Here is a 12,837-nt window from a genome sequence, read left to right on the forward strand (position 1 = left end):
TACGATTTAAAAAAAAATTTAAAAAAAGGCTTACTTTTCATAGATTCAAAGTTCATAGTGTTGCATAAAAACACGTACGTTCACAGCAAGGAAGGGAATAATGCCACAGGATTTATACAGACTGCACACAAAATCTGTGATTTTCCTAGCTCCGCGTAACAATCATATACAGACAAATGTGTCTGAAAAATCCATTCTCTAACTTTTTTTCACATTTATCTCAGTCTAGGATTGTGCTCTCTGCCATCTGCTCTATTACCTATGTAACATTTTTTACATTTAATAGGAAGCCATAGGGAGTAGGTACTGTGTTTTACTAGCATTTTAGTACTGTGCACAATATATTAGTGCTTTTATCCGAAGTAGAGAAGAGATAAGCACCTTTCTAATGCAAAGAAACTGAAAAACAATTAATTGCTCCCACAGGAAAAGACGTTTGCCAAAAAAGTTCACAAACACGATTATGTCTCAAGTGGCCTAGACATTTCCAAATCGGTTCCTGCCTCTTGCAGAAAATTTCCGGAACTTCCCTTCCCTTCCCTTCCCTTCCCTTCCCTTCCCTTCCCTTCCCTTCCCTTCCCTTCCCTTCCCTTCCCTTCCCTTCCCTTCCCTTCCCTTCCCTTCCCTTCCCTTCCCTTCCCTTCCCTTCCCTTCCCTTCCCTTCCCTTCCCTTCCCTTCCCTTCCCTTCCCTTCCCTTCCCTTCCCTTCCCTTCCCTTCCCTTCCCTTCCCTTCCCTTCCCTTCCCTTCCCGGAACTTCCCTTCCCTTCCCTTCCCTTCCCTTCCCTTCCCTTCCCTTCCCTTCCCTTCCCTTCCCTTCCCTTCCCTTCCCTTCCCTTCCCTTCCCTTCCCTTCCCTTCCCTTCCCTTCCCTTCCCTTCCCTTCCCTTCCCTTCCCTTCCCTTCCCTTCCCTTCCCGGAACTTCCCGGAACTTCCCTTCCCTTCCCTTCCCGGAACTTCCCTTCCCTTCCCTTCCCTTCCCTTCCCGGAACTTCCCTTCCATTTCCCTTCCCTTCCCTTCCCTTCCATTTCCCTTCCATTTCCCTTCCATTTCCCTTCCCTTCCCTTCCCTTCCCTTCCCTTCCCTTCCCTTCCCTTCCCTTCCCTTCCCTTCCCTTCCCTTCCCGGAACTTCCCGGAACTTCCCTTCCATTTCCCTTCCCTTCCCTTCCCTTCCATTTCCCTTCCATTTCCCTTCCATTTCCCTTCCCTTCCCTTCCCTTCCCTTCCCTTCCCTTCCCTTCCCTTCCCTTCCCTTCCCTTCCCTTCCCTTCCATTTCCCTTCCATTTCCCTTCCATTTCCCTTCCCTTCCCGGAACTTCCCGGAACTTCCCTTCCCTTCCCTTCGCGAACCTTCCCTTCCCTTCCCTTCCCTTCCCTTCCCTTCCCTTCCCTTCCCTTCCCTTCCCTTCCCTTCCCTTCCCTTCCCTTCCCTTCCCTTCCCTTCCCTTCCCTTCCCTTCCCTTCCCTTCCCTTCCCTTCCCTTCCCTTCCCTTCCCTTCCCTTCCCTTCCCTTCCCTTCCCTTCCCTTCCCTTCCCTTCCCTTCCCTTCCCTTCCCTTCCCTTCCCTTCCCTTCCCTTCCCTTCCCTTCCCTTCCCTTCCCTTCCCTCCCCTCCCCTCCCCTCCCCTCCCCTCCCCTCCCCTCCCCTCCCCTCCCCTCCCCTCCCCTCCCCTCCCCTCCCCTCCCCTCCCCTCCCCTCCCCTCCCCTTCCACAACTACACACCGTCTTCAACAGATACTGCACTGATATTTGAATCTTTAAGGTTATGTGGTATTCAGCAGTTGCAAACTTGATCCAGAATGGTAGAGCTGGTCTGATTAAACTCTAAGTCTGTGGGCAGGTTTTCAGGCTAGCACATGCGATTCCGTAGCTGTGCCTACACAGGCATAAAAATACACCTACCTTTTGATTCTTCCTTCAAAACTGACCAGACACATCCTATCTCTCACATCAAAAGTTTTATAGCTCCATCTGTTGTGCTGTAAACTGACTGAAAATGCCTGTCTGGGGTTCAGGATAAACTAACCCCCTCACTGGGATGCACTAACGCTAATTTACCACTCTGGGTTAAAGCTGGATCAGCATGCTGGATAGGCCATGTTTTTCTGTAGAGATCTCTCATGCCTGTGTAGGCACTTTCTGACAACTTAGGTTCCTCAGTTTTCCGTAGAACTGATTGACCATGCTGAGCGTGCAGGGACAAATGATGCTAAATAGGCCTTGGAGGGTGCACTCTGCCAGGTTGGCAGCACCAGCCCCTCAAGGCTCCCCTCTGCTGTTGAGAAGCACAGACCATTCTGCTCAGAGCACTGTGCACTAAGTTCCATGCATAGCCAGCTAATACAGCCAGAGCGGTGTTGAAGAGCCACCTCCTCTTGCTCTCCTGCTCTTTACAAGCAACTAGCTAGCTGAGATGGGTGATGACACCTTCCCACAAGCCTCTGTCCACTCCCACAACCTGACCAAAAGTCTGAGCCAGGCTACTTTAACCCAAGAGGCATGCACCTGTGGGGACAACTAGACTGGCCATTATTCAGCAACTTGAGAAAGAGTGGGGTGAAACTAGCTTGGAAGAAATGAAAACGTAACTTAAATGAGAAGGTGGCACCTTACCAGAAGAAACAGCTTACGTTTATTAGGAGAGAGCTGGGACTTATACTGGCCTCGAACCAGCCGGCAGGTGGACCCATCTCCATTGCAGACCCCACAGTTATCTTCCTTGACAGCACTTCCCAGCTGGTGGTCACAGCCAACAATCTGTCAAGAAAGAAAGAAAGAAAGACGTGCAGTTCAACGTGAGCACAAATCAACTGACTGCTCAGTCCATCTCTGCAATTACTCTAAATTTCTGTCTAAGAATCTCTAGAGGGCCATAAAGTACCTTAGCAATGAAAGAGGCTGAGCAAATCTGGCTGGGAGTGCACTCTGAAGTCAGGCAAGAGATAGTGAACAGGTTAGTACTCAATGGCTTTTGCAGTCCAGAGGAAGAAAAGAGTATTGTTGGAGGTTGTTATTTTAGGGCATTGTGAACATTTCTTGGTCAGAGTCCTATAAGAAATTTCACTTCTTAGGATTTCACAAAGAAAAATGCCTGAAACACATAAAAAGACAGATAGGAAGCAGACAGATAGATAAAAGTAAACAGCAGCATGGATCAATAGTAACATGGCTCTTAAATTTTACCTGCTATGCAGCTGGGGAAACCATGTGTTTTTAGTTATGTTTGACAATAATCCCATTCCACACTGTCAATGCCTGTGTTCAGACATTGTAAAAGATCTGATAAAGAAGGCTGGAATGATTGCAACACAAGAACTGAGAGTCAGTGCATGAATGCAATTACCTGCCCTGAAATTGGCTTTATTCCTACATGCAGATTGTTAGGTTCAAAATGCTAGGAGTTAGATAAACTAGGTTTCTCAGTTTGCAAAACCTCTGTTACTCTGAGGAGAATCAAATAGTAATTTATAATTAAGTACATTTAAAATTAATTAATGGATTATTTGTTTAACACAGTGTTAATGTAAGCCTTTTGTTTGAACTTTGAGTTCTGCATCGAAGTTAAGAATTTTGCACGTAAGTAATTGAAATCCAAGAAATTAAGACTGTCCTTACAGTGTTTTAATTACCTTTGTAAGTACTTGAAAATGAAAGGCCTTCTAGCATTCTGGCATGCAGAATGATGAACAAATATTTGTCTATTACTTCTAATGAGTTTGTGCTAAGGCTCTTAGTCAAACCAAGAGTGTATATATAAACACAGGGAACTTTAAATCAAGTGGTTTTTTCCAGCTTTAGTTTTTCCCACATTTCTGAATTTTAGTTAAGTCAGAGAATTAGGTCCTAGAAAATGATTAGAACAAATAGGGCACTAATCATCAATACTCATAAAAGCTCTATGTGTAACTTGCCCACTTAAACATTCAGACTAGTATTTCTTATTTGTACAAATATGAGTGTACAGAATTACACATCTCTGCTAGAGTGAGATATACTTCTTAATTTGACACTTTCTCTTCATTTGTCTATGAAAGTGCAAGCTTTAATAACCACTATTTTCTTTTAGCAATTCAATTTCCACTTCTAATATAATTATTTTACTAGCTGCAGAATAGCCGTTTCCTTGATTATCTGCCATATTGACAATATCAATTTAATTTAAATAATTAGAGATTCAAGCTTGATGAAAGCTATAATAATTTCTTTTTTAATTTTGCCTACTTCTTCCAGATCAGAACCAGGTAAAGCCTCCTATGCTTACACATTATATTATGACCCCTCTAAGGGAATTAATGAAGCCTAAAGAAGTAAAAATTACAAAAATTAAACACTTCCTTGAAAAGCTGGTGGTATCAAGACTGTAAGAGACATTTTAACACATTAGAAACACCACAGCAAAAAAATAGTTAGAAAACTGAAGCAAAGATAAGCTTGTATCTTAACTGTGACTACTCCATACAAACCTTCCAAGTACAGATATACAAACTGTACCCACAGTATTATGTAAGATTTGAGTCTTTATTGTTTTTTTCTACAGGAGCCGAATCACCTTTGATACACACAGACTGGTATGCTTTAACTTGCTTGAATGCCACTGTGTAGACAAGATGGTAAAAAGAGTCACTTGCATGGTCTGAAAAGTGACATGACAATGCCTACAAATCAGATCTTCCTTCTAGTGCATTAGAGATCACTAGCACCCACAGTGAGAAGGGTCCCACTGTGGAGCCCAGATAACAGAAGGAAAGTCAGAATTCCCTTTCATATCTGCTCAGTAATTCAGTTTAGAATGGTACATAAATCTTTATGCCTTTGCCTATTTTAAAATGAATATGTGAACTGCCTGGATAAGATAGGCTGGATCTTAAATCCAGGTATGAGGTAACTAATTTAAAAAAACAGCAAGTTTTGGTTTAAAGCATTGTGAACTTTATGAATCATCAGCTCACATGTTGCCATAGGCAGTATCCTGATTAAAGTTAATTTATAAACTGAGCAATTTAGAGCTAGGTCACAACTTGTGGAGGAAACCACCAGGAAAATCTCTGGTGTGAAAGGAAGTTATAGTGTGGTTTGTTTCTTTTTTTCAGTTGGAGAGCCATTACCAGGGTACAGCATAAAAATATTTCCTCTGTTAAAATGCTGTATTTCAAATGGAAGTATGAGCAAAGTGGAAGTATGGAGACCTTTGTGATTATTAACATTTCTGTGGTAGACACAAAATGTATATTAACCTTACTGTATTTGGCAGTGTCTCAGATAATCTTATACAATTAAAAGTTTTGATGAAATTAAATGGATTTCCTATTTCTCCCCAAGGCCTTTGAAGAGAATTTTTCTTTACTGTTAGATTATCTCTCTAAATAGTTATCAGAGCTCTGGGAATATGTATGAAATTTTCATTAAAAGAACTTATGAGTGATTTACTAATGCCAAAAAATTAAAAGTGTTCCCAAGTTAACATATTTTTCTTTTTTCTTCTTTTCTCTCTTTTCTTTTTCTTCTTTTCTTTTTTTCTTTTCTTTTCTTTTCTTTTCTTTTCTTTTCTTTTCTTTTCTTTTCTTTTCTTTTCTTTTCTTTTCTTTTCTTTTCTCTTCTCTTCTCTTCTCTTCTCTTCTTTTCTTTTCTTTTCTTTTCTTTTCTTTTCTTTTCTTTTCTTTTCTTTTCTTTTCTTTTCTTTTCTTTTCTTTTCTTTTCTTTTCTTTTCTTTTCTTTTCTTTTCTTTTCTTTTCTCTTCAATACCTAGGGAAATTCTTCCATCTTTTGAAGGTAATTACACGCACTAGAAAGGTTACTATTGTTTGAAATTTAGTAATTGATGCTTTAAAATTAAAAACACTACTTCAGTGTTCGAAAAACTACTACTTGAAAACTACTATTTGTATATTAGTTTTTAGTAGCTCTAACATGAAAACATTTTGCAGGAGGGACTCTTATTAGATCAAAAAAGTTGGGCAAGGAAATATTAAAGTGGTCCTGAAAAAATACCCAGTTCATGAGAACAATATCTTTTGTCTTCGAGCAGAAGAAACAAAAGTTTGGCCAAGTTGAGAACATGTCATTTCCATAACATTATTTTCATTGTCCATCAAGGCTGCAGAGAACTCATTGAAAAAGATTATAGAACAGGTGAAAATGTATCACCACTCCCCCAGAAATCTGAAAAGGGTTTACAAGGAATAGGATGGCATGATTGTTTCTTTCAGCATCCACCCATAGCACGAATAAAACACCAAGGGAAGGTTTTAAAATGGCTGTTATCAGAGATGTTGAAGATGCAAGACATTAGAAGAGGCCAGCTATCAAGAAAAGACTACTTGGTCTGCAGACTGCAGAACTAGGAAAGTCTGCCAAGACACTGGCCTATGGGCATATTCACCTGACAAGAGTTGGTTGAAGACCTCATGAAAATAAGCACCATGGAAGGCACTGTTTCATCAGCATGGTAAGCAAAGAATACAATAATGATACTGCATCTCTGACATACAGCTCATAGTAATGATTTGGGGGATGCAGTTGGAAATAAAATAATGACTTTTTTGAATCAGAAGTCTAGGGAATACTTCACTCTCTGAAAAGCTTTGGAATATCAACTCCTTATCTTGATTTGAAACTGGATCCAATGTTGAAATTTTGAAGTTTCTATGGGATAGAAACTTCCCTTTCCAATGCATTCTAGTTCTGATCTTAATACACCATGGGCAGTTTAAGGAGATGAAGTCTTTTTCAATTCATAAAGGTCTGGGAAGGAAGCCCCCACTAGGAAGGAAAATGGATTACTACAACAAATTGTGCCTGGAAATGTTCTGAAGTAAGCAGTTTTCATACTCATCTCTATTACATTTTAAGCTTCCTCCCCTTAAAGCAGAGTAATGAAGCACAGATTTCCACACTGAAATCTTTTGAGTTTCAAGTTGCTGAAGTGTGGTCAGAAGCTTGAACTTCCTATTGTTACTGCACAAAGTGTCAGAAGTAGCTCCATTAAATTCCCTGACAATCTAATCCAAATTCCACAAAAATCAAGAACAAGTACAAGTTTGATAAGTTTTGGATAAAGCTCTTGTGCATTTCTAAAGGTGCTTCTATGAAGCTCATTATTGTTGTGGTTAAATACCCTTAAAGCAGTAAAAGCAGATTTTGCAAAGCTCTGGAGGTCTCTTGGTATATGGAAAATGTCAGCCATGTGGTACCAGAGTGAGGAAATCACAGATGAGTACCAAGTGTCTGCCCAGATCTTCTTCACCACCTCTAAAGTGAGCTGACTTTTTATTCTCCTTATGGGTTTAGCATTGAAAGTCTAGCAACAAAAAGCCAGAATAATAACAGCTAATCCCTAGTTGGCCAAGTCTGTATTGTTTTCTGGCATAAGGTACCACAATTCTACTCAGAGGTAAAGATTCCATATTACATTTTAGGCTGAAGTCCCAGACTTCATGCTGAGTTTGACTCTTTTCCCCTCCGCTACCTCCCTGCCCCCCAACAAACCTCCCATTACTCCACTTGACAGTCCATGGCTTGACAAAACAAGAAAAATAAGGGTATTCCTGACTCTAACACACATTGCAAAGTAATCTTTACAGGATGCTGCAAGAAAAGAGACGGCTATCAAGTTAACAGATCAACTGCCTGTGCGTAGTTTAAAGGCATCGGACTAAAAGTCCCACAACAGGAGTTGGAACTAACTCACTGAGTGCGTGCATGAGTGCTGTAAGTGCATGTGTTCCCCTTGTGGACTTGAACTCTGGCTCAGTTTAGCAGAATTTTCCAGAAATAAAACTGGACCAGCAATGACAGGGTCTACTCCAGCTCTGCTAGTCTGGAAATGCCCTGAAGTAAGAAGTTTCAATAATAATTTCAATTCAGTATTAAGAAATCTTGGTCAGGAAATAATGTAATAAAGCAAGCTTGCAAATTTAGCCAATTATAAATAATTCTCTCTGTTTTTCAAAGGGCATGTCTGCAGCACAAATACAAGAAGTTCTGATAATCTTCAAAAAACAAAGTTGCCCTTCACATAGATACTAATGTGAGGCTCAATGTAGGACTTGTGTGTATTGTCACTGCTCAGTTGGAAAAAAATTTGGATCAGAGCCATCATTTCAACTGGGTTCAAAATCCTGTTTTACAGAATCAGCATTTAGAGCTGCTCTGCTTGTCAAATTAGTGGAGAGAGAACAGGCTTGAGCCTGTACAGTAAACTGGATCTGAGTTGGTGTCTGTGACATGGGGACTTGCAGCTCCTGCTGAGGAGGTATCTGCCCTTCAGTGCACTGACACCTTTGAGATGACATTTTACTGCCCCAACATTTTTCTGGCACAGTCTAATAAAATTACTCCATCACAGGTCATCTTGACCAGCATCAGGCACTAGGCAGGACTTCCCCAGGTTCCTCGGGAATTCAGGTGGAGGTACACCACAATCCAACAATAATCAAGGACCATAACATGATTTTCAAAATGGCAATCATAATTTGTAACTATGCTGGTATCATCAGGCCCAGTGACAGGTTCAGTCAGAGTACTTGTTTGGTATTTGAAAGAAATATATCTTGCAACTGTTCAGGCTGTGTAAAACAAACTTAGGTTACTGATGAGTACCCCAATTGTTAAATGCAGCCACCAAAGTGGCTAAGATACACCTACCAACACATGGAAACATGGCTGGCCAGCTTGTTGATTTGTTGCTGCTAGTTGCCTTATCTACCACTAATCCACCGCAACCAATCTGCAGATCCTGCCTGATGTCTGTCCCATCATTCTCAGCTAGCCAGAGGTCTCTGCTATTGATATATTTAAACAAAGATCCTTATGTAGCCTCACTCAACAGCACAGCAGACACAGCACATTGGGAATCAATGGTTCAGCCAAAGCTCTAGAAGCAAGCATCAAACACCCAGCAGTGCAAGGAACTGAGGAGAAATTTCTATTTCCTAATTTTCTCTCAGGGGAAAAAAAAGTAAACTCATTCTAATGCTATCATTGATTTAACAAATAGCAATTCAACTAATTTGAAATGAGGATTCTAAATGAGGATTACAGACATACTAAAATCTTGGATGTGGGGAGAAGGTAACTCCTTACATGCAAATTAAATTAGGAGGAAACTTCCAAGACTAAAAAAAAGATTGAATTTTTCAGGTTTAGTCATTTATAACCAACCAATTTATTGTGTGGGCCACCATAGGAGAGTCCACACATGTATGAACAATGCTCTCTCTAGCTTGTTCTCTGATGATACAGAAATGCAGAGGATGCTGTGTAAAAGGCAACTTTTAAACAGAACTAAATTCCAAGAGTTTATAAACAGACAACAAAAGGAAGAAAAGAAGCTTCTCTGATTATTCATATTCACTTACCATTTCATTCACGCTTTTCTTTGGTTTTCACTGCATTTACATATCCATATTGAGTTAGAGTTAAAATTAGTTTGTCCTTTGCCCTTACACGCTTGTGTATTTCTTGAAGAAGGAGAAAGAAAAAACCTAACATTTTTTTTAACTAGTGCCTTTTAGCAGATCATTACTGAAATACTTGCTTTTCTCCAGAAGGATTACATCTATTGTCTGGATATCTTAGCAGTTTCAGGGGAAAGATTTGTCAGTGTTTGAAGAATATTAAAACACTGCACCAGAAAGTGATTGCAAAGGCCATTCTAAGACAAAATTCATCAAGGGAGCTCTGCCTCAGCTCCCTGGTAGCAATGCATTTGAGAAACCAAGAGTAAATTCTGCCTGCTGGACCTATTAGTTTCTCCTAGAACATGAAACACTAATTGTAAAAGCATTTAATAGACACTTGCGACACATTACATCTGACTGCGATCCTTTGTAAGCTCTGGTGACCTAATGACATGCTTGAAATTGCTATTCAGAGCTCTCTTCTGATGGGTGTACAGGCTTCTTTTGTTGGCAAGAGTTGGTCCTCTGTCAGCTGGATCAATGGGGATCCAGCTGCAGAGCTTTGTTATACGAGTGCCAGCAAAGATTTTCTGGCACTTCGGGCAGTCACATAATCTGTGTTATCAAGGAACAGACATCTCTCACAGTTCCAATACTTAAGAGAGGCGACATGTCCCCAGGCTACTGCTGAAATAGCTTAGGTAGTCTATATGGTATTCCAGCCTGCTGCTCAGTGTGTCAGAGGAGTGCATGCAGGCCCTAGGAGGAGACATTTAGGATAACAGAGGAAACTATCTAAAATGCCTGAAAAACACCTATCCTGAGTCTTCACAGTGACTGGACCACTTGCCAAGGACTTCAGTGTGAACCAAACATTTGTTTTGCTGAGGACTCTCAAAACTGCCCAGCCATTGCAGACATCTTGCCATCCTCATACATCGATAAAGCCACTGCACCACTCTACACAGCTCAGGCTTTTGGGTATGCTTAGGAAATACATTAACAGAGATTACTTCCTGGTAACTGAAAGAGAACACTTAGAAGTCTCCAAGCTATTCCTTTCAGTTTCTTATAATTGCTAAGCCTCCAAATTACAATGCTCCTCCTCCCCTCTACCACCAGCAAAGGGAGGTGCTCTGAGTGCTGCAGGCCAAAGGCACACACAGTGGACAAGTTGGTCAGCACTGGAGAACAGTGTGTATTGTTTCTGCTAAAAGATTAGAACAATCTTTGCAGAGCTGCTAACACCTGCTAGTCCAAAAATTAAAACCTGATAGTTCAGGGAAGGAGTGTTATAATAATGCAACTGAAGATTCTTTCACACACTAAAAAATAATCCCATTTCCCTTCCATTCTCCACCACAAAAATGTTGCTACCTGGCTTGATGATAGCAATTTAAGCATTTGGCTATTCCTCTTATGAATCATGGTTTGCCACCCCACTCCTTTCTGTGTTCTGAAAAGATGTCACGCTGGGGGAAATGCTACTTCTTTTGTCTGTGAAAAACTAAAATTCACCAACAAGAGAACAAAATTATGACTTGCAACCTGTAGAACATGAGGTAGTTAAGGACAGTGTAGACAAAATATTCAAACAGCAATTCAGTTGTTCAGCATGACACAGGTACAAAAACATATGACCAGTACAAATCAAGAATTCAGTACTTTCTGAAATGTTATCTCTGCAAAAGACATCTAGGTTTCAATGGATTATAAAAAAAAAAATTACAAACAGTAGGCAGAAATAGCTGAACAACACAAGACTGAAATTCCAGGACTATGTAAATACCTTGACGTAATTTTCCCCAAGTAATTTGCTTTTTTTCTGACCCATTTCTGTCATAGTCTTGGCAGAACAAAAAGATGATTACTGGAAGTTGTCATGGGGGACAAAATACCTCTAAAATAATACAGGTTGGTGGAAGCTCAAATGATGCTTCTTTGTAGAGAGTTAATAAAACAAAGGTAATTAATTTCTCCACCTTGACATCAAACAGTGGTTTCAGTACTCTTGTGAGAGTGAAAGACAGAAACGCAGATAAAAATCTCCTACTAGACCTTACTGTCTCAGGGTTTTCACAGTTAGATAACATATCTAAGTCAAGTGTAGAAAAAAGGGATCTTGAAAACATCAGCATGTGATCCTCCTTGTTATGAGTGGTAAAGGAGGATGAGAACAGTATCTAATATTAGACAAATTAATGTTGCAGGGTGGAAAAATGCAGGTCAGGGGTTAACATAGCACAGGACAGACTCCTGGTGTTCTCATTTCCCAGAACTGAAGTTGATTTGAAAGGAGGGCATGCAAAGAAATTAGATCCAAAGCTAAGGAATGGCTAGAACCAGCCACGGGCTCAGCTGCAAATTCCTACATCTATGCCCCAAGTGTATCCCACATGGACAGTCTGGGCCCAAAGCATGTTTGTAAGCCTTCGAGAGCCTGCTGAGGTGACCACCTAATCTTATTTTTACTTGTTTCACACAGGTTTACTGTGCCAATGAGTAAAATATCCATGCACCAAACTCCAAACATGCGACACTGTTACCTTGATTACCTTGACTGACTCCATCCTGAAGTCATGATATACAGGGTATACAACACAGTCACCTATTTAAAGTAGAGCGGATTTTCCCACTCTTCTGAAATGATGCACCAGTTTGTATAGCCTCTGTCCGTGATGAAACAAATTCACTTAAGTACTCATGTATATAGAACCACAAAACAGAGCAATGGACTAGTAAGGGACCTCTAAAGGTCATCTAGGTCAACCCCCAGCCATGGGGTGGACACAGAATCTAAAAAAGACATCCAAGATCACAAAGTCTGACTTCTGATCAGCTACAGGTAACTAGAGTTAGCTAAAGAAAACCAAGCTTGCTTGTTGACTTGAATTCACTGCGCAGCTCAGCAAAAAAAAAAAAAAAAAAAAAAGAGAAAAAAAAGAAAAAAAAAGAAAAAAAGTCAGAGGAATCAATAAATCAGATTTTTTAAAAAGCTACCTCCAGAATTGTAGAAAGTAGATTGTAAAAGAGAAATTTAATACTCTGTAAATAGTAGACATTATTATAGGCATTTCTGGGTTGCAGCTTTCTTCAATAAATAACCTGTAAAATTAAGAGAATGTAAAGGACAAAGCTGGGCAGTTTTGTAAGAAGAAACAAGAGGCTGTTTTTGGTCCTAAACGTTTTTGTAGTAACAAATTTAATTAACAAGTTTAGTTTAGTTTTAATTTTAGTCTTCTTAAAAATTCCCAGCTTTATAATCATTGTATCTGATCCTACAATTAGAGCTACAATATGATTCATTGTGCAAAATTCTATCATATAGATGAAATAACTTTATGGTCTTTAATAAAAAAACCCACCAGTAATAGCAATAGCAATAGCAATAGCAATAGCAATAATGAAAACACTCATACAATTAGGATATCAAGAGAA

General features: G+C 40.0%; 1 protein-coding gene across 1 annotated transcript in view; it reads right to left on the bottom strand.

Moving 5' to 3' along the window:
* Nucleotides 1-12,837, bottom strand: part of ADAMTSL1 (ADAMTS like 1) — a 385,383-nt gene that overhangs the window by 114,597 nt on the left and 257,949 nt on the right. The window contains exon 6 of the mRNA XM_062513020.1: nucleotides 2,632-2,758. Within this exon, the coding sequence (XP_062369004.1) occupies nucleotides 2,632-2,758 (127 nt within the window). The remainder of the gene's footprint in view (nucleotides 1-2,631; nucleotides 2,759-12,837) is intronic.

The sequence above is a fragment of the Cinclus cinclus genome, chromosome Z (genome assembly GCF_963662255.1).
Source record: "Cinclus cinclus chromosome Z, bCinCin1.1, whole genome shotgun sequence".
NCBI classification, from domain to species: Eukaryota; Metazoa; Chordata; class Aves; order Passeriformes; family Cinclidae; genus Cinclus; species Cinclus cinclus.